General features: G+C 44.5%; 1 protein-coding gene across 1 annotated transcript in view; it reads left to right on the top strand.

The window, feature by feature from the left end:
• The first annotated feature begins 686 nt into the window (after positions 1 to 686).
• The window catches only part of LOC137890576 (uncharacterized), a 35,681-nt gene continuing 14,953 nt past the window's right edge, over positions 687 to 21,414 (top strand). The window contains exons 1-6 of the mRNA XM_068734712.1: positions 687 to 713; positions 8,512 to 8,625; positions 15,501 to 15,623; positions 15,811 to 15,974; positions 21,048 to 21,150; positions 21,273 to 21,318. Of these exons, the coding sequence (XP_068590813.1) occupies positions 15,505 to 15,623; positions 15,811 to 15,974; positions 21,048 to 21,150; positions 21,273 to 21,318 (432 nt within the window). The 5' untranslated portion in view covers positions 687 to 713; positions 8,512 to 8,625; positions 15,501 to 15,504. The remainder of the gene's footprint in view (positions 714 to 8,511; positions 8,626 to 15,500; positions 15,624 to 15,810; positions 15,975 to 21,047; positions 21,151 to 21,272; positions 21,319 to 21,414) is intronic.

Genomic DNA, 21,414 nt, shown 5'->3' with positions numbered 1-21,414 from the left:
ACAATTCTTGAAAAAAAAATAACATACTGATGCCTACTATCAGTAACGTTTGATGTGATGTGTGCTTTCTTCCATACACAGTGTCTGAAGCCTATATCCGCACGGAGCACGATCTTACATTCACGCACGTGCGGGCACGCGCATCACCAATCGGTTATCAATCACTCAGCGCTCGAGAGATGCAGGTGTGTCAACAAGTGAGCTCGTGGTGTGTTTGTTCGCGAGGTCCCCGTCGTCACTATTATTGAACCTGTATGCGAACGTGTGTCAGAGAGAGAGAGAGAGAGAGAGAGAGAGAGAGAGGAGAGAGAGAGAGAGAGAGAGAGAGAGGGAGGGAGGGAGAGAGAGAGAGAGAGAAGGAGAGAGAGAGGGAGAGAGAGAGAGAAGGAGAGAGAGAGAGAGGAGAGAGAGAGAGAGAGGAGAGAGAGAGAGAGAGAGAGAGAGAGGATTACCGTCGGTTAAGTCGCGTGCACCAAGCCCGTCCCCATCTCTCGCGCTCACCTGCCCTGGGACTTTACAAAACGCACCTTAACGGGGTCCTCGAGCCGTGCTCCTCGCGCTGCCTACACTCCAGGTGACATGGATTAACTGACTTGTCTCTGTCTGAGGAAGGTGCGGCTGTTTTTTTTTTGTGTGGCGCTTTTCGAAGTTGTCCCACATCCAGGACGGTCGGGACGGTTCGCCCTGCGGATTAGAGAGACACCGTCTACTCGGTAAGGTCTTTACAGCTAATTAGCTCGTTATTAGACAGCGACAAAGTGCCCAAAATAGATTTCTGTCAATATACATTTTATTTATTGTTCCCTTCAGCGCCTCGCCGCAAGCTAGCAAAGGCAGATGACGGTGCTTCGGCTCAACAAACGGACAGACATTTGTTATTTGTCCCATATCAAATAAAATACACATAACATAATATCAAAAATAGGAAACACCCTAAAAAAAAAAGAAGAATGCTCAAAAGTCTTTATTATTCCACCAGCTCACTTTATGGTTTAACCAACTGTAAATGACATCAAGCTTGACAGGTGTAGCTGTCCAATTTATCCCCTAAATGAGGAAAAACAACATCTCAAAATGTATCATTGAAATCAATGAACGTTACTCACACTTTCACTCCCAGCTCGGAGAGGGAGTGAAAGTTTACCACCCCCACCACGAGGTTACCTGTTTCAGTCCACCTTCAGTCATACGAGGATGAGGATGATGAGGATGACGGAGGCAGGTTGATGAGAGGGCTTTGTGACTTTAGTGACACTCTCAGACGTGGAAAGGGGGGGAAGGTGGTCTAAAGCTCTCGATGTCTCACTTCAGTCAGATGAGATTCAAACAGACTGAGGCATCCCCGGCTCCTTTTATAGCAAATATGACTCATTGTCCATGTTCAACTACTGCTAAAGAATTGATGAATAGACTACCGGTACGTTAGTGAACTCAAAATGTTTTTACTAATGCATTGCTGCAACCAGGAACACGCACACACACACACACACACACACACACACACACACACACTCAATACGTGCACATGGACACACTGCTACATGCATTTCACACATTTGACAGTCATCACCTTGCCCCAGATATTCTGCTGCATCATGCTTCAGCCTCCTGAAACGAGGCACACCGCGTCGATGCCATTGCAACATGCTAATGAGTGGAACGGTAATTAATGGACTCCATGTGCATGTTAAGTGTGTGTGTGTGTGTGTGTGTGTGTGTGTGTGTGTGTGTGTGAGCGGTGGACACTCGGTATCCGTGTTTCACGAAGAGACATGAACACAAAGCGAGCCGTGACACATAGTGCAGAATTGAAACGGAAGAAGAAGAATATGAGGCCGGCTGTGTTCTGAAGCGTTTACTAATTTACGATGTTATTTTTAGGCTCGGCTACATTTTTGATGCTTCGACTTTGTCAAGTTTAATACTGAGCAAAAACTCTGGGTGTGTCTGTCAACTTCTGTGTATGTAACCTGCATGCACGCAAAAGTACAGTACACACACACACACACACACACACACACACACAGCTGCACACATACAGACATTCACATGATGTGTGGAGATACTCATAAGGCCCTTCGGCACTGCATTATTCATAATGATAGTAAAGTCGATGCGTACAGCGCTTCACCAGACCAGCGTTTACCAGAGCGCCTGACATGAGACTGTTGAGCTTTAGCTCACCCGATGTAATCAAATCTCCTTCAGGCTTGTCTGAGCCTCAAAGCTTCACACTCAACAGTAAAATAAGAAGCAAGAGTCAAAACGAGTTACGTCTCCAAACCAAACAAATGAAGCATTGAACTTTCGACCCTAAAAACTCAAGTGTCGCACTTCGAATTGTGTTTTACTTAAGCTGCTTTTAAAAACCTGAATCCTTTTTAAATAAAGCTTTTCAAAACATTTGAGGATGAAAGGAGTCTGTAATGCAAAAAAAAAAAAAACAGCTTCTCCTGACTTACTGGTGAATTACAAACTAAAGAGGCTGGGAGGAACTGCTCTTATGAGGTCTAAAAGGTTTTAGGTCAGCCCTAATCTCCTTTGCCATATAGACTGCACTTTCACCCGGTTTGGCTTCAGTCTGAAACTCCTGATTAAAGCAGAAATAGTTCTTTAAGCGCTTTTAGTCCAGTAGGCCCATCAGAGGCTGTCCATCTCTTCTTATTGGACGGAGACAAACTGACACCTTCTTGCTGATTCAGTGACCTTTCTTTTAGGTCAGATCTTACCTCTATACATTCGTTTATTACACGCTTATTCTAGTGAGTCGCTGGCTTAGAGGCAGACGTACGCAGAAGGGGGGGGGGGGGGGGGGGGGGGGGGAAGCCGTTCACTTAAAGCTCTAAAGATAGTTTCAGAACATTGCCTTTTTTTTCAGGATCTTGAAAAAAAGAACTTTGGATCGTGAAATAAAAAAAAAGATGATGCTTCCTTTTACACGCTGGGTCTATTTTTGCTGAACCAGATCACTCCTCTGAAGGGGGAGATACACCTCTAAATGTTTATTAACACATTAATTGACTTAAAGTCAATGGCATGTTATTATTATTTTTAAAAAAATGAGGTATAGTCACCAAAGTATCTGTTACCACATCAATCATAAATGTGCTTTGATCGTTCATTTAACGTGCTCGTGAAAACAAACAATGTCCCCAAAACAACTGTAACCATTCTGGGAATGTTGCAGACTGAAGACACTCCGCTTCAGAAGTGCTTTCAGTGGACATCTGAGGACATCTGAACACCTGAATGTCACTCTGTGCATCCAGTGGACACTAGGGTGGAACCAACGCTAGCTAACTCATCTTGTTCTTGACGGGCGTGGTTTCAGCAAGCTAAGTTTGGCAAAACACCCAAACGACTCTCGGGAACCATATTTCAAATCGCCAGCAATTTGGCAGAAGAAAAAAAATGAAGTAAGCCAATGTGAGAAAACATTTCCAGTCATTAATGATCTTGAGTTAGCAGAGCCAATCCCATCGGCCGCATTGCAAGTGGATTAATTAATTAGCCAGCGACTAAACGGTAAAGCCAGAACACTTGATGCCGGTCTCTCTCTCTCTCTCTCTCTGTCTCTCTCTCTGTCTCTCTCTCTCTCTCTCTCTCTTGGCATTAGTAGACGGATATCTCACTAACAGGATGGAACTAACTGGAGCCTCATGATCTCAAGCTGTTGCCTTTAATCAATTCACAAAAGCATTTGTGAGTTGAATAAATAGAGAGAGAGAGAGAGAGAGAGTTTGCAGCATTGGCTACCTCGTATCCTATTCTCATATCGGCCGTAAACACCCATTTACCTTATTGACTGAGTGGAGATCAAAGATAAATGTGTTCTCTGAATCAAAGCCAAACTGCTGCTGCCTGAGACTAAACGCTATGCATTATAAATTGCAAAGAAATATCAATCAACTAATGATGGAAATGCAACATATCATCTAAACCTGGCACTGCATATTAAAAAATATCTAAATTCTTGAGAAATCTCTCTAGGCTTTGTCCTTACTGTAAGTGAAGTTGCTTTAATGTAATGTAGACGGCATGCACAGCCGGACTCATACTGTGTATTTAAACATTCTCTACAAGGATCTTTTTTATTGCTCTCAAATGAACCAGCGACCGCATGGCTGCCGACGGCGACGCCCCGTCGGCGGGAGAACTTCATTGCTCGCTCTGAGGTGAAAGCAGTGGAGACGGACGCAACTCCATCAGCAGCTACATCCTCCCTGCGCAGGAGCGCCATGTGAGGCGTGTGCTCAGAGCGCTGGCTGAACCAGAGGAAACTGTACCGGGAAGGATGCTGAAGGTATGTGTGCAGACCAGCTCTCCGAGGTCTTCACGAAAATCGTCAACGTGTCCCCGTCCAAATCCACCATCCCGCCCTGCCTGAAGGCTGCCACAATCATTCCACTGCCCAAGAAGACCGTCGTTGACTACCAATGGTAGCACTCACAGCGGCCATCACTGGATCAAGGACTCTCTGACCAGCTGGCCCCAGACTGGTCAGACTAGGCACCCACCTCTCCTTCACCCATCCTCTACGCTCATGACTGGGTCCCAACTCATTACACCAACACCACATCAAGTTCACAGACGACCGTGGTTAGACTTGTCTCAGGAGGAGAAGAGGAAGCCTATAGGGAGGAAGTCTGAAGACGGATAGGGTGGTGAACTATCTCGTCCTGAACACAACAGCAGTAGTGAAGGAGGGACGGCAGGAGAAGCCGCTGTGGTCCTTCTGCTGCTGCTCCATCGAGAGCTTGATGATCAGGGCTACGTCACCCGTGTGGTCTGCCAGCTGCTCAGCAGCAGACAGCGGAGCTCTTCATAGGGTCATCGACAATACCCAGAAGGTATTCGATGCAGTGAAAGACCCCTTCCCACCCTGGACATCGCCTGTTTGATCCTCTGGTGGACGCTTCTGTTCCATCCAATCACAGACGAGCAGACTCGAAAAAACAGCTTCAGAGCCATACATGAACTGAAGCCTGTCAAACGCTGAATATCAGCACTACACGTGTGCAGCTGCATTCTTTTAAATGTATACACAGAAGTCTGCACAGATGTTTACATTCCAACAACTGCACCATAGTGTGTTCCTTTATACAAACGTGCTCCTGTAGTTATTACTTAAAAACCAAACGACTCAGCAAATGAGCAATATCCAGAAGTTCAATGCTCTATCTTACTATTTTTATAGGGCAAAGCAAATACATGTTTTCTGTTTATAATATATTTTTTTTTTTTGGTCTCCCCCTCCCCTCCTCTATCTTCTTCTTCTGTACTTTGTGCAGTGACAATAAAGGAAAGCAGAAATAATATTCATAACAAGAATTAAACAAAACAAGAACGTAACAACAACACAAGTCTATTAGTGGGCTATTTTAAGCAGTTATAGCTGATGGCACCAAGCTCCTAGCCTGACCCTGCAGATGGTTTGTTACACAGAACCATCTGAGACGCCATCGTTGGAGACTGTTTGAAGACAGGGCAGGCACTTTCAAAAAGTGCTTGGCAGACGATTGGACGAACCATCTGTTAATCGAACGAAGCGAGTCGAGAGAAGACCAACAGCATCCCCTCCATTGTAAAAACCCCTCACTGTCGTTCTTTCAATGAAGAAATACTCTCCAGTTCAGATATAACTGATGCTGATGCAGCATCTACACCATTGTGTCACTTAAATGCAACGCCCGTAGCTATCGGTACCTCCTCACTGGATGCTGATCGGTCCTTGCTCTTGCTTACCGGACACAAACACATTATTTGAAGCCGGACGTGCGACGCGTGATCCAGCGATTCTTGCGGGATCTCGCGACATCGCGAGAATCTAGCTGCCGCGCAAGCTAACGAAAGTCCTCCTAAAAATAGCGCTTCTTTGCGGATGGGTTGTCTGCATCTGCGGCCAGAGGAGAGGAGGGTGAAGCACGGGTTGAGGTCGTGTGCTCTGCGATGCTAGTAGCTTAAGAATGGGGAGACCAGTTATAGTAAAAGAAGTGATTTTCTGAAGCTCTTTTTGTTTATCGGCGGGGGTGAGCGTGGTGAAAGAGCAGACGATGCAGTACATGTTCAATGATAGCTAAAGGAGATGTGGTCTGACTGAGAGAAGGGAAATAAATGAAATGTGTGTTGGCCATTACTCAGCCAGACACAAAAAGCTCCAGGTAGAAGAAACTAATAACACAGACTACTGCTGTCTTCTCTTTACTTCAAGCTTCATTTTCAAGTATCTAAATGAGAAAGCCCAAATTCCCTTTATACCGAGCAGATCGCTATCTATCTCTGCATCCAGAAGTGGACTGCACATAAAAGGGTTCTGTAGTAGAAAGAGTGAAATAAGAGTAATTCAAGTTTTGCATGCTCCTCCTATAGAACTAAACAGTAACAAAGCATTATCATAATAACACCGAACCATGACATTCGCCAGGCAAAATATCTTGCTTAAAATTAATCTGCCAAGGTTTGTTACCAAAACGCTGTTTGAGTCAATATAGTGATGAAGTATTTGCAAATTGATATTTTCCAAGAGGTTAGACGCACGGATCCCCCCCCCCGCCCATCTAAACTCCTGTAATACGGGTTCATTTGTACCCCAAATTAATTTATTTTTTTTAAATCTAATTTCCATCATTACTTCACATGCAATACAAGCAGATCAAATGCGACACTTTTTAAATAAGGCGTTCTTCTTCATTGCATTTTAAATGAAGAACAATAACAATACACACAATACAATGACTGGGCTGTGTATTCCTAAGAAATGTAGTATAAAAAAAAAAAAACTGTCATAGGATAAAGAACACACTATGTATAAAATCTGAATAAAAAAGGTTTACTTTTTATAAAGGTACCGTATCTTGGAGAATCGAACCGTTGCGATACTTTATTTTCAATATTTTCTTGCACACCAAACAATGCCGATGCTGCCAGAATGTTATACTGACAATGCTCAAATTAGCTTCTAGCGTAAAGCCCACACAGCCACTATTTGACACCCAGGTGTGACCCACGTGTTTCCCTGTCCATCACATCCTCTTGCTCCACACTTCTTGCTCCATTTTGTCACGGCTCATATTTCCCGTCGTCATCGTTCCCCTGTGCTACCTCGTGTGTCTCCCCCCCCCCCCCCCCCCCCCCCCTCGTCCTCCGTCTTCCTCTGTGCGTCGGCATGCCTGTTAGTTGTTCCTGGTAGAGTGAAGCGGCTGCATTATCTAGATGCATTATTGATGCACGCAGCACTCTGACTAACACACACACACACACACACACACATTCAGAAACACCACTCACTCACGTAATAAAAACATACAAACACTCATAAAATCGAACACGTCGTTGCACATAGACATATACATTCGGCGCACCGTCACAGAGAGCATGTGCCTCCAATTAGTTTTTGAATGTGAACATGCGTGATGTTACCGTACGGCTGAGAGAACACAGCTGATTGGGCCCGGCCCTGCTTTAAGACAACAAGAAGCAGTCATTCTGTTGGAAACGCACAGGACTAAAATTAACACTCTATTGGCGACCACATGCTGAGCCTTTTTTGCGTGAGCTTGCTTAACACCCCGGAGTTCTTTTGGAAGGAGAAAAGAGTATTCAAAAAAAAAAAAAAAAAGAGAGAGATCTGGGAAAGGCAGCAGAAAAGAGGGCGAATTATGAAAGAGAAGAGTAATGAAGGGAGAGGTTTTGAGTGGCGGAGGACAGAAGAGTTCCCAGCATCTCTTTTCCCAGGGCTTTGTGAGGGCCTCATTAAATATGGATGGTGTTTGGAGCAGAGCCGGGGCAAGTGGGACTCCGCAAAAACAGCATAAGCAGCCCAGGCAAAACCGTCCTAGCTGCGATGGGGGCCCTGCCGTCTTTCTCGCCTCGTCTGTCTGTCCCCCCCCCCTCCCTCTATTCACATGACCGTCGTCCCCTCGTTCACTTCCTCTTTCACAATCTTTCTCCCTGCCGTCATCCGTGTCTGTTAACAGCCCCCCCCCCCCCCCCCCCCCCCCCCCCCCGATGACAGAGTGGGTCTTCTTTCACCGCTTGGCCTGTCTGGTCCTGTCTTCTTCCGCTGTGCTTCATCGTCCCGTCGTCCCTTCTGCTTCCCCTCTCTGTACCTCCTCACTAAGGATGTCAGGAAAATATCGGCACACTTCAGTACCGCAATGTTACGTTTTGCGACACGGTAACGATTCTCGGAAACACTGCTGATTTGTAATTAACAGTTTACATGCAAAGCTTTGTGGCAGACGGAGGCTCGGATCGCACAAAAAGTAGTGCCAAGATGTAGGAGGTTACACAGACAATCGATGCAAATGCAGATCCTGCTGCTCTGATTGCTTAAAGAAATCGTTCATCGGTAGTACTTTAGTACGTCGACGGCGCTGATACTCCTGCATCGTCTTTCTGTCCATCCATCAATCAGACTATTCTACAATGATTCGTACTGTGTGATTCAGACTACAACCATCTAATGTATCCACAGCGTAAACACTCCTCACTCTTATTTTTTGCCTTCAGGAGATGAAGACGCGTCACGCCGGTCCTCTTCAGCAGAACGATGGACGGAGAGAAAGCAGAGCGCCGCTGTAATTGGGGCCTTCATGGAGCCCTGATACACAGGGCAGACAGCAGGTGTGTGTGTGTGTGTGTGTGTGCAGGTGTGTGTGTGTGTGTGTGTGTGTGTGTGTGTGTGTGTGTGTGTGTGTGTGTGTGTGTGTGTGTGTTTCTGTAAAGACAAATGTGTCTCACAGGTTGTGTTTGCAAAAGAAAGAGGACAATATCAAAGGATTCAGAGAGTGAGATGAGGAGAGAAGGAGACAGAGACCGACTGTGTCAGAGTTCGAGTCTGTTGCCCTAAACAGACCTGCGAGGTCGAGGCGAAGCTCAGTCTAATCTGGCTCAGCGGGTGTGACGCACAAACTCCCTGCAGACACACTCTGTAATCCCATTTGCCTGCTCTGTCTGTGTGTGTCTGTGTGTGTGTGTGTGTGTGTGTGTGTGTGTGTGTGTGTGTGTGTGTGTGTGTGTGTGTGTCTGTGTGTGCTTTCCGAGTATAATGCAAAAGTTGGTTATCCACTTGTGAGTAATTCATGTTCCAGCATATGCTACACTCAACCATGCCTTGTCCAAATGTATGTTTAATATACTTCTAGTTAACTTTGGTACATGCAATTTTTAGGCACTGGCACTTTTTATTTTTTTATTCTGCCAAGATGACATACCTATAATATATATATATATATATATATATATATATATGTGTGTGTGTGTGTGTGTGTTTATAGTATAAATGTGACAGCATGGAATACATATTACCGTATTTCTAAGATGACAGATTGAATGTTTCAGGATGTCAGGATACAAATTTGGTTTGTTTGGCTGAAACGTTGGAGATCTCAATGACATGTGATGAAATTCATCATATCAGGAGCTGACATGGTGCACACCTAGCTCGGTTTTTTTGTATCATTTTTGCACATTTTTGTGGTTATTACAGGAACATTGTCCAAAACATGATATTTATTATTGTAGATTTAGTGTGTTTGTTTCATGCGTGACTGAATCGTTTTCACACAAATCCAGTAAGTGCTGCTGCAGCCCCATTACTCAGATTGTGTGTGTGTGTGTGTGTGTGTGTGTGTGTGTGTGTGTGTGTGTGTGTGTGTGTGTGTGTGTGTGTGTGTGTTTCTCTGCAGCAGTGCTTACCCTGCCCATCCCCAGCATCCATCCAAAAGCAGCTCATTACATGGAGATGTCACTTCCTGCTGTCATAATGTGAACTTAAAGGAAGAGTTTAGGAAGATGTTATAGATTGGAGAAAATGCTTGTACGGTGTGTTTTTTTTTTTTCAACTTGTCCGTGTTGAAAAACGCCCCATCTTACCCTTTCTGGCTCCTCTCTCCCCTAACAAGGTCCTCAACCTTGTCACATCTAACCGCCCCACCACGTGCTCCCTTGACCCGATCCCTTCCCCTCTTCTTCAGTCTATTGCGACTGAACTCCTTCCTTTCCTCACCCACCTCATCAACACATCTCTTGTTTCAGGATGCTTTCCCACGGCCTTCAAGGCCGCCAGAGTCACCCACCTTCTGAAGAAACCATCACTTGACCCCTCTGATGTCAAGAACTTCAGACCGGTTTCTCTTCTACCCTTTCTATCCAAAACACTTGAACGTGCTGTCTTTAACCAACTGTCTTCCTATCTCCACCAAAACAGCTTTTTGGACCCTCACCAGTCCGGGTTCAAAGTGGGTCACTCGACAGAGACGGCCCTCCTTGCGGTGACAGAGTCGCTTCACGCCGCGAGAGCTAACTCTCTCTCCTCTGTCCTGATTCTCCTGGACTTGTCTGCGGCGTTTGACACTGTGAACCATCAAATCCTCCTCTCATCCCTCGAGGGGATGGGCGTCTCAGGCTCTGCACTCTCCCTGTTTGCATCCTACCTGACGGGTCGATCCTACCAGGTGACCTGGAGGGGGGCCGTGTCGGAACCACGCATGCTGACTACGTGGGTTCCGCAAGGGTCAGTTCTGGGCCCCCTTCTCTTCTCGCTCTACACAACATCTCTGGGTTCTGTTATTCGCTCGCATGACTTCTCCTACCATTGTTATGCCGATGACACCCAGCTGGTCTTGTCATTTCCCCCCGGTGACACCCAAGTGGAGACGCGCATCGCTGCGTGTTTGGCTGACATCTCGAAGTGGATGACGACACACCACCTCAAGCTCAACCTAGACAAAACTGAGCTACTGTTCCTCCCGGGGAAGGGTTGCCCACACCGGGACCTGTCCATCACCATTGATGATACCGTGGTGACGCCAACTCGGACTGCGAGGAACCTGGGTGTGACCCTGGATGACCAACTGTCATTCTCGGCAAACATTTCATCCGTTACACGCTCCTGCAGATTCCTGCTCTACAACATCAGGAGGATTCGTCCCTTCCTGACTGACGAGACGGCGCAGGTTCTCATCCAGGCTCTTGTCATCTCCCGCCTGGACTACTGCAACCCTCTACTCGCCGGAGCCCCGGCGTCGGCCATCAGACCTCTGGAGCTTGTCCAGAAAGCCGCAGCTCGCCTGGTGTTCAATCGCCCTAAGTTCTCCCACACAACTTCCTTTCTCCGTTCTCTACACCGGCTCCCTGTAAGAGCTCATCCAGTTTAAGACTCTGGTGCTAGCCTACAGGGCAGTGAAAGGAACAGCTCCTTCCTATCTCCAGGCCATGGTCAAGCCCTACACCCCCGCCCGACCACTTCGCTCTGCTGCCTCGGGGCGATCGGTCGCCCCGTCGCTCAGAGGTCCTGGCGGCCGATCGACCCGGTCACGGCTGTTTTCTGTCCTGGCCCCACAGTGGTGGAATGAACTTCCCACTGACATCAGGACAGCGGAGTCGCTGCCCATCTTTCGGCACAGGCTGAAAACCCACCTCTTCAGGAAGTGCTACCCTGAGCCTTCCACTTAGCGCTTATTGTCTTCATACTAGCTTGTTGCACTTATTGTATTCGTATTACTTATAGCACTAACTGTTTCTCTTGTTTCTGTACTTTGGCTCTGAGTTATGCTCTGCTTCATGCTCTTAGATGCTTGTTTGGAAAAGGAAATGTACTTATGACTTCTGGTGACTAGTAGTTCTTTTGATTACCAATGTTGAATGCACTTATTGTAAGTCGCTTTGGATAAAAGCGTCTGCTAAATGACTGTAATGTAATGTAATGTAATGTTGATTATATGAAGGACTGCTCAGAGACTATAAATGAGAGCACACAGCTGTAGTTGACCTCCCTTTGTCTGGAGGAGTTTACTACCTCCACAAATTCAAAGTTTTCTTCCTCTCCAGCACCTGTTTAATATTCATAAACGTATTATAGGTGTTATTGGCATTCCAGCAGCACATTACAGTTTAACAGGACATTTAAAATGCGCTGTGTTTAAATTGAAGTACGTCTAAAATGGTGACTTGAACTTCAAAGAGACCCATGTGTGTGTGTGTGGGTGTGGACGCAATAACACAGCCATGAACACATGTAGGTCATTCTCATCTTAATTACATTTAATATACTCATTTCAGCCTTTCATTTCAAAATGAAATGAATGGATTATGTCTGAAATATAATATGATACATGGTATGAAATTGTATGACATGTAATGTTTGTCTTTCGTCTTGATATGACGCCATATATAGGCAACCAAAAGATTAAGATTCATCCAATTTATGTAATGTGAACTGTTAGATAGTATAGATACAGCAGATCTCTCGTCAGTGGACTTGTTGGCCAGCAAAATACAAGAGGCAATTAAGAGCAGCACAATGTCATCGTTCATCACATGCTGTATGCGGTCCATTTGCAGTTGCAGGCTAATGGCGCTCTGAACCACCTACTTCTAAGTTGGCTCTTTGTGACCGCTGGAGAAGATAGATGGATGCACAAGGTGCAGTTCAGTTCAGCATGACTCGTCAGTCTGTCGTTCACTGTAGCGCAAGTAAACGATGTACCACGCTGTTAGAACTACTCCATTACAAGTAAGGATCCTGCATTGAGAGTATTAAGAGTTACTGTGAGAAACTTTGAACTGATTATGAAACAGTCTTGTTTTGATTCAGATGCCTCAATGTGACCTACATAAGTAAACAAGACCATCAGCAAGAAGATTGTCTATTTCTATACATACATAGTTATTCTTAATGCTCGTCATTGGTCCGATTCCATGCAAAATTAGACGAAATAATCGTGCATGTTCACCAGAAAGTCCTTTTAGCTCAGACTCAAGCAGCGACCAGCCCACCGCGGACCTATGTCCAAGAAACGTACGAGCAAATCTCTGGTGAACATAAGGTTTAATTAAAGCTGTGCTTTTGTGTGATTCTTTGTGGAGAACGTCATTTTTAATGTCGACAAAATGGAGTGCTAGTCGACCTCGAGACTGAACTGAACGTCAGGTGTAAAAGTGACGTAATCGTCAGTCCCAGGTTCAACTAAGACACCTTCCAGTCACAAGTCGTCCTTTTCTAATTCCATCTCATGATAATGGATAAAGTAGAAAATACTTCAAATCCATTATTTCCAGTACAAGAAACCAATAGTGATGGATGCACTGAGAATATTCATGAGACGTTTAAGGCTGATAAATGCACTGTTGTCTTGTGATGTGCGAGGGAAGTACAGTATAATATTCCCAGCAGCCTCTAATGTTACACCTTTTAAAAAAAAAAAAAAAAGAAAATCTGCCGACATTTCCTGTCATCTCGTATCTTGAACGCTGTGGTTGCAAAACAGGAAGCGTTGTGCCTTCTCAACACATTTTTCTTTACCAGAGTGGATTGGATCAGTGCACCGCTTGGCTGGTACTTCATCAGTATAGTCAATCAAAGCCACTTGAGAAGGGAAACATGTTTATGGGATTAGAGCGGATTAGATGTGTATAAAGGCTCCATCCCAGTGTTTCTGACATTTGGCTGCCGTCCATCCCTGATCCTCCACTTTTTTAGACCAAAGTAACTCCTCTAGAAATCCACCACTCTAGAGCTTCAAAGTGCGTTTCTTCACATTTGTGTATGTGTCCGTCTCGTGAGCTAACCGTGCTGGTGAGCTATCTAACAAAGCTAAGTACACTTCTGCTTTGTGTCTCTGTAACCTGAGACGCCAGATACTGTGAGCGAAGCAAACAGGAATAGCGCTCTATGAGAGATATAAAGAGAGAGAGAGAGAGAGAGAGAGAGAGAGAGAGAGAGAGAGAGAGCAAGAGAGAGAGAGAGAGACAGATAGAGAGAGAGAGCGAGAGAGAGAGAGAGATAAAGAGAGAGAGAGAGATAAAGAGAGAGAGAGAGAGAGAGAGAGCTATTCACAGACAGATGGATGGATAATGTGCTTATGACTCAAGATCTCCCAGGAGACATTGCTGTCTGGGTGTGTCACTCGCCACTTTCATCACTAAGCCTTCCTCCTCTCTCACCTTCTATCGTACTTTTCTGTCCTCCTTTCATTCACTCTTCTGCTGTCGTCACATCACACCGTACCTGACGATGCACCGGACGCCTCCCTTTTCTATTCGCTCTTCAGATGCCTACCTACCTCCCCCTCCCTCCCTCCCTCCCTCGCTGCCCTCCTGTTTTCTCTAATGGTTGGTGCTAATGCCGCCATCATCAGCAACGTCCGTCTGGGGGAGATTCCTTCCTGCATCTGCTCACTGAGGGACACAGCAGGCCTGCTGAGATCATTCACTCATTCATCCCATTCAATTATCTGCCTCCAATCTCTCATCCATCCATCCCTTCATTCCTCTTGCATCCTCCTTCATTACTTGATTACTTTAACACTGTAAATGATTCATTCTTTCACGGCTTTTATGCTTTTTTTTTTTCATCCGTCATTCAGAGAGAGGCGATTCCACATAAATGTTCAGTAATACATGAGTATCTGTTCTCCACTCTCAGTCCAGTAGATTGAGCCTCTGATGATGTGAGGGGGTATTAGGTAACGGCTAATGACCGAGCCTCTGTCTGACTGCCTCCAGTCATCAGACTGGGAGGAAGGTTGTGTGTGTGTGTGTGTGTGTGTGTGTGTGTGTGTGTGTGTGTGTGTGGAGCGAGTGAGAGGAAGACTTTGAGAGCAAATGCTCGTTTTTCTTCGCTAATGTTTCGCTCACTGTATGCTAGTTTACTAAACAAACCCATAAAAGACAAAACCATGAAAGACGCATTTAAATGTAAAAGTACATGTATTTGGTGTGTTAGCTACATTTATTCGCGTAATTTGTAATTGTGCAGCTTTAAATGACTCTAGGCGAGGAAAGTATGTGCCGACGAATGTGATCACAACCGCGTAGACACCCGATGACATTGACAGAATGTATTTTTTGATAATTAATTCGGTATTTTTTGTAAGCAAAAAGGCCAAATCTGTTGTTTTCACCTTCTGAAATGTGAGAATTTGATGTTTTTCTTTGCCATATGTGTGTCATGGTGAGTTTGAATATGTCACCATGGGCTCTGGAATTATATTCATTTTATATAATATAATGAGCTCGTGTTACTTTTCCCCAACATTTTATAGACGAAGCCATTAATAGATCGACCGACACCAGAGGCGACCCGCGTCCATTACGTCCCGCTCACCGACCACCGGAGCCTCGCCTCGGCCTTTTTATGACGACAGCAAACACAACAGGGACCCATTTAAAGGAGACACCATCATTATTGATAATTAGGAATTATTTATCGATGTTTACCGAGACTTGAGCGAAACAGGCAAATGGCCCATAACTCAGGCTAATAGACTATTAGGCTGCATGGAGTGACATCATTGTTGGCCTCGGCCCACAAGGAGCCAAACCGACTCTCTGTCTGAAGCGCTGCTGAGTTACATTTTTCAGTCTTTGTGTTGAACTCGAGTGTCGCTATCCTAGCTCTCTGCCTCTGTTTAGATCTGTTTGTCGTTAACATGGAGCCATATAAACGACTGTACTGTATGCATAACCCCCTTTTTTTGACCGTGGCGCCCTGGTAGGTAAATGGAGGTGCAGGACAGGAGCCGCTCCCCATCCCGTAGAACCAGCCGGGTGGAGCAGGTGGTGGGACGATGGCTGAGACGGTCCCGGGACCTGGGCAGCAGGTCTCACTCTCTGAGCAGGTAGACCTCTGTTTCTGTCTTATGTATGCTCACTAGTTAGATTCTCCATTTAATCTAACCTGTATGTCTTTTGACTGAGGGAGGGACCATTGTGGAAAATATGGAACTCACAGGAAATCCACATTAGTGACCCATTAGTGAATCATTTTTACTTTTTTTTAATGCATGTTCACCTGCTGCTCTCCAGAGACCGGGTTGCACTGGATGGGAAGTCGGCAGAGGGCAGCGGCTCTGATCAGAGGAATTATCCGTTCCGCTTCATCGTCCAGATCCAACGGGACCCGGACCTCAACTCTCACGGCCTCACTCTGTCCTTGCAGACCCCCATCCTGGTGCAGGAGGTAACCCCAGGTATGACGAGACGTGTGGCATGTAAACGTAGAAGGAGGACAAAGCAACGTCCAATCATCCGACACCGTGTACAAACCTTGTTGTCCTCGTCTCACGGTTTCTTCGACACACAGAGCCCTTGTCCCTAAAAGCACTGCAGCACTTACTCACCCCGAACAAGCTAATGAGCAGAAGAAACACAGCATTACTCAGAGTTAGGGGGTTTGATCTCATAGCTGACACTGCATGTTTCCGTGAGCCCAGCCACGTCTGGTTGGTGCCGCTCATCCTCAACACCAGCTCGTTCTTCTTCCCCCCCGTGGAGATCCCGTTCCACGTGCCAGCTTCCATTGCTAAGCGCTGCAGTGTTTTGGTCTGCTACATCGACATATGATGTCCTTGTAGAGGCAGAAAATATTGAATTAATTGCAGTGTGTACAACATGTGCATGGGATTTGGCTGACGGCATAGTTGGTAGGAGGGTGTTAGGATGTATGCTGTTCTTTCAGGACCACAGCATTCTTCCTGTCTCTCTCCCTGTTGTTTCTTATTTAGCCTCTATATCGTCTCCACGGAAAAAAATGTAAGAGTGGAGCTGTGCCAGACCACTGCAGGCCTCTGGCCAGTGTACAACACAAGCTGTAGAAAGTGGAAACTCAGAGGGAGGCTGAGGCTGTGTGCTCATAGTGCATACCGGCACACACAATTGTATTAACAAGAGAAACGTATCGTGTGTGTGTGTGTGTGTGTGTGTGTGTGTGTGTGTGTGTGTGTGTGTAAAGCATCTTCAGTATAATGAGGAGGCAAAACAAAGGAGGAGCTTTTGAAGCAGAGGGACTGTTTTTTTTTCTTCTCTTTATTGAAGCTCTCAGGCAGCATTTCCTCCTAGGCTGTATACTGTCGCCAAGAATCTCTTCCAATCGAATGCCAAATGTACTTCCTGTTATGTAATAGGCGGGTAAGATGGGGGTCAGGGGTCTGATCGGGGTCTCGGTGAAGGAGAAGGGATCTGCATACGGAGTGCCTCGAACGCTTCACTCAGAGGTAACAAGTCCTCAGCTAAATGCCTTTTACCTCGGCATAAAGGTGCGTCTGCACCTATAGGTGGACATGTCCCCGTTACTGGAGCTCACGGCACAGCACCTCCTACTGGTCACAATGTAGAACTCCCTCTGCTATGCTCACCGACGGTACGCCCTTTTGTAATGATACTCGACGCTATTGGTTATCCGTGTTGCATGTTTTTAAAGGGCCTTTCTCCAGTGATCGGCCGCTGTAAATGTTGTCACATCTAAAACACAGCTGCCGTCTTACGGTCTCTCATTAACTTTCCTGAAATAGAATTATGCATAACACACAGTATCTTGAGTATATCTACGTACAGCCATCGTGGTTGATTACCTTTAGAGCTGATGCCAGGCTGTGAGCTATTCAGTGTAAAATAAAAAAACTCATTTGTTTAGTTTTAAAAGTACTTTTGTCTGTCTTGATAGACAGATTTAGTTCTTGGAGTGACTAGTTGGGATTTACCACAAAAATACAATTCAGACTTTTTTTTTTTACAGTAAAACTTAAAGGTTACACCATAAGGTAATCCACGCACTCCGAAATATTACAACATTGAATAAGGACAAATTAAAAAGTCTTTATTATAGTGGCTAAATCAATTAAAAGAGCCAACATGTTTCGACCACTGTAAGTCTTTGTTGTGCCGTTGAGCTGAGTACCAACATTTTCACATTAAAATGTGTATTCCTATTAATAACTAACTATTTAGGTATATTGTAAATTAACTTTTATTCGGGGTTGATTTTGGCGGTCCGTGTGGACAAAAGCGATAAGGATTCGGAGAACCAGATTCCCTTTATTTTACTGCAGCAGGGTCTGACAGTCTGCCCCGCTCAGTCCTGGCTCTGGTTCAAGCATTTAGAATAACGATATAGAAATATCTTCTGGTTTACTTATGTAGATCATATCGAGGCATCGGTATTAAATTGAGACTTTTTTTGACATTCTTCCAACACTGTGAATGAACCAGTTACAGTGCATGTACTATATATATATATATATATATATATATATATATATATATATATATATATATATATATATATATATATATATATATATATGCACCTTGTTATAATGCTGGACTGGATAGCTAGATGCTGTATTCATGAATGTGCTACATGGACTTTACATACTATAAAGCAAATAGGATATCTGAATTTAAAAAATGTATGTTTAACTTAAATACACTGCATGCAAATCCACAAAAGAAAAACAGCTTTCCAATTGTACTATTGTCATCTGTCTGAAGTTAAACATTTACTTAAGTCATTAGATACAGACTGTATATCACATTCAGCCTATAACTGTACTCTGAAGTGCATTTTGCTGCTGAGCTGCCGAGCCATCGAGGATCTGAATCCCCCTGAGGTCAGGGGGCAGATTACCTCGCTTTCGCCTGTCTGGCTCAAGTCTGCTCTGTCACCATCTGCTTCTGCCTGTCACACACACACACACACGCACACACACACACACACACACTGTTGCTCATGTCTCCAGTGGCCCCACTAAGCCTTGGTTCAATCTCTCCTCTCTCTCTCGTTCTCTCCGGCACGTGCTGCAGCATCTTGACAGTGAAATATGAATCCTTTTATTTAAAAGCCTTTTCAGAGCTATCGGTGTCACCTGCATCTGTCTCTGTTCATTCTGAATAGAACATCAAGTACTTGTATCTTAATTGAAGAGCTCAGTATTGTAGGGTTACCTGATGCAAAAGATGCTGACAGTAATAGGAAGACGATGGCAGGGAGTGGTCTATGGAGACAGTGACGGGCGTGATGTCTGTTTATGACACAGTATCCATAGATTACACACAGTTTAAAGTACTAAATTAGTTCTTGAGTGCATAGTACTTACTTAATCCTCCTCGTTGCCTGTGGAACATAAGGCTGCTACTCTCTGCCTCCATCTGCTCCTGTGTTGTGACAACCCCAAGTTAGATTTTCAGTTCCGAGGTCACAGTTTTCCACCAGGTTGTTGTCGGCCTCCCTTGAGTCCATCTTAAGGCTACTTTGGGAATGCGGTCCTGGTCCGTTCTGAGGAAATGTCCTCCAGCACCAAACGCAAAAACAGTTTGTGTTTTTTGTACAGGTCCTCATTGGAGATCTCTTCTGGCTAAATGATGCCGCAAATCTTCCAGAGACATTCATTGTGACGAACATGAATCTGTTCTTATTAATCACGTCGCTCTCAACCATTCACCGGCATTCTGAGCAGTACAGCAAAACTGATTTCAAGTTACAATAATGATCTTGATTTTTTTAGGCTGTACTGTTTACTTTTTCCCGAGCCTGATGCTGATGTCTTTGCTGCATGCTGCATCCTAACTGAGGACACCTTTCGACATCATTTCAGAGAGTTTTCATCCATACTAATTGGTGCATGCGGTGTTGAATTGATGCATTCTTTATGCACATCACTTGGGCTTTGGAGATATTCATTTGTGCACATGCCTGCATGAATTCATGTACGCTGTCTACAGTCAGAAGTGTGCTGTGGTGCCTATTGCCTTGAATTACATTGTGTCTGTTAGTATATGTAGGGTGGAAACTCATTGACACTGTTCATGCCTTTGTGACTGTGCACAACAATATAAATACATGCTTTATCCCAGGATTTTAATTCTACAAAATCAGATCTAGTAAATAAGAAAAGAAAGTGTCTTGGTACATTTTGCATTATTAACATGTACAAACCTAGAGGTAGAGCTATCAGTAGCTCTGTAAAGTGAAATCTTCCCAAGAAAGCACTGGACAGATCGTTTGCCATACCTCCATCTAATATTGTGAAACTCTTTTCCACTAATGCACTAATGAAACAGTTCTTTCTGTAATAGCTTGACCAGGGAGAGGTTAAGCGATAGGTTCATACATATGGAGTTTGAAATGCTGTAATCATTCCTCCTGTGACTTCTGACCATTAAAAGATCCCTTCTTAATGCTGCCAATAAAAGTGATGTGGAACTAAAAATGAATAGTGAGAGAACAGGAGGAATGTCAAACCTTATGTGGGAGCCTGGCTAATGTTGTAAGACAGACTTTAAAAAGTGCAAACCATTCTTTAAATATATTGCACAGTATGGGACATCATCATCCTTTTATTTAAAGATGTTGACCATAGGATGTGCAAAAAAATCATCTCCAATTGCAAACATCCACAGTAACTTATGGTCACAACTCTGTTAAACGATATGTACAGTACACGTTGTATACAAGGTTTTTCTTCCATTCGTCTCCTAATACAACTAATACAATGACATTAGCCCACCAATGTAACTAGTCACGTGAAAAAATATGATTAAATATATGCAAGAACAACAGTTTTACTTTCACTTACAATAACTTAAAATCAGATTAAAGGCATTGTAACAGTGTTTATATTGTATTGTAAAACTGGTATAATATATTTTTTCTGTCCGGAAAAACAAAATTTGCAAAATTTGCAAATTTGCAAAATTTGAAGTATCATGATACTTGACCTAATGTCATTTAAAAAATGCTTTATTATGTTTTATGATCATTGTTATAAAGCATTATGAATATGTCTGCATCATTTTACAGTGCTATAAGCAGATTATAACTTATTATAAGCATGTTGATAATGCATTATAGATATGGCCGTCATAATAAGTGTTACCAAACAGGTTTACGCTGTCTATTCATGACTGAAGAGAATCACACGGAGAGAAGATTCTGCCCCTGACGTTATCAGCTGTGCAGCCGTTTAGTGTTGGACGCTGGCCTAGAGAGACAATAAATGAACAGTGACATTGGTGGTAGAATGCTTCACATGAATAAGGCGGAGGGATATATACGGTTGTTTTGATACACCTTAAATTGGATGTACCGGGATCAGATTGCTGGTCTCCCTGCGGTGGCACGGTCGGGTTTGGAGAGCGGTGTGGAAAAATTATGCATCACCGTGAGATGAAAGGAGATCACTAGAATACAAGCTACTGCCTGGCATCAACCCCAGCCAATCAAACAGCCTCAGGCATGACAACACAAGGACATTTTGTGTGTCCAGGTGGTCCTGCAGATGGCCGGCTCGTCCCCGGCGACCAGCTTGTGAAGATCAATAACATCGCTGTCGATGACCTGACCCCGGAGCAAGCTGCTGAAATAATCAGGTCGACACAACGTCAGCTCACAAACACACACACACACACACACACACGCACACACGATTATCAGTACATACGCCACAAAATACTGTCCTTACCATCCCCCCCTTTTGTTTTTGGTTTTTCAGGGAGTGTCAAGATTCATTGGCGATGACCGTCCTGAGAACGATGCTGGTGAGTCTGCTGCATCTAACTAACCACAAACACACAGCTGGACACGAACACATTCAGTTGGATGACGGCTCCAAATCCAGCAACACTCAAGATGAA

This window comes from Cebidichthys violaceus, unplaced genomic scaffold (assembly GCF_023349555.1).
Source record: "Cebidichthys violaceus isolate CVI_PGR_0920_01 unplaced genomic scaffold, fCebVio1.0.p SCAF_66, whole genome shotgun sequence".
Classification (NCBI taxonomy): Eukaryota; Metazoa; Chordata; class Actinopteri; order Perciformes; family Stichaeidae; genus Cebidichthys; species Cebidichthys violaceus.
This window is presented reverse-complemented; position numbering and strand designations above follow the sequence as displayed.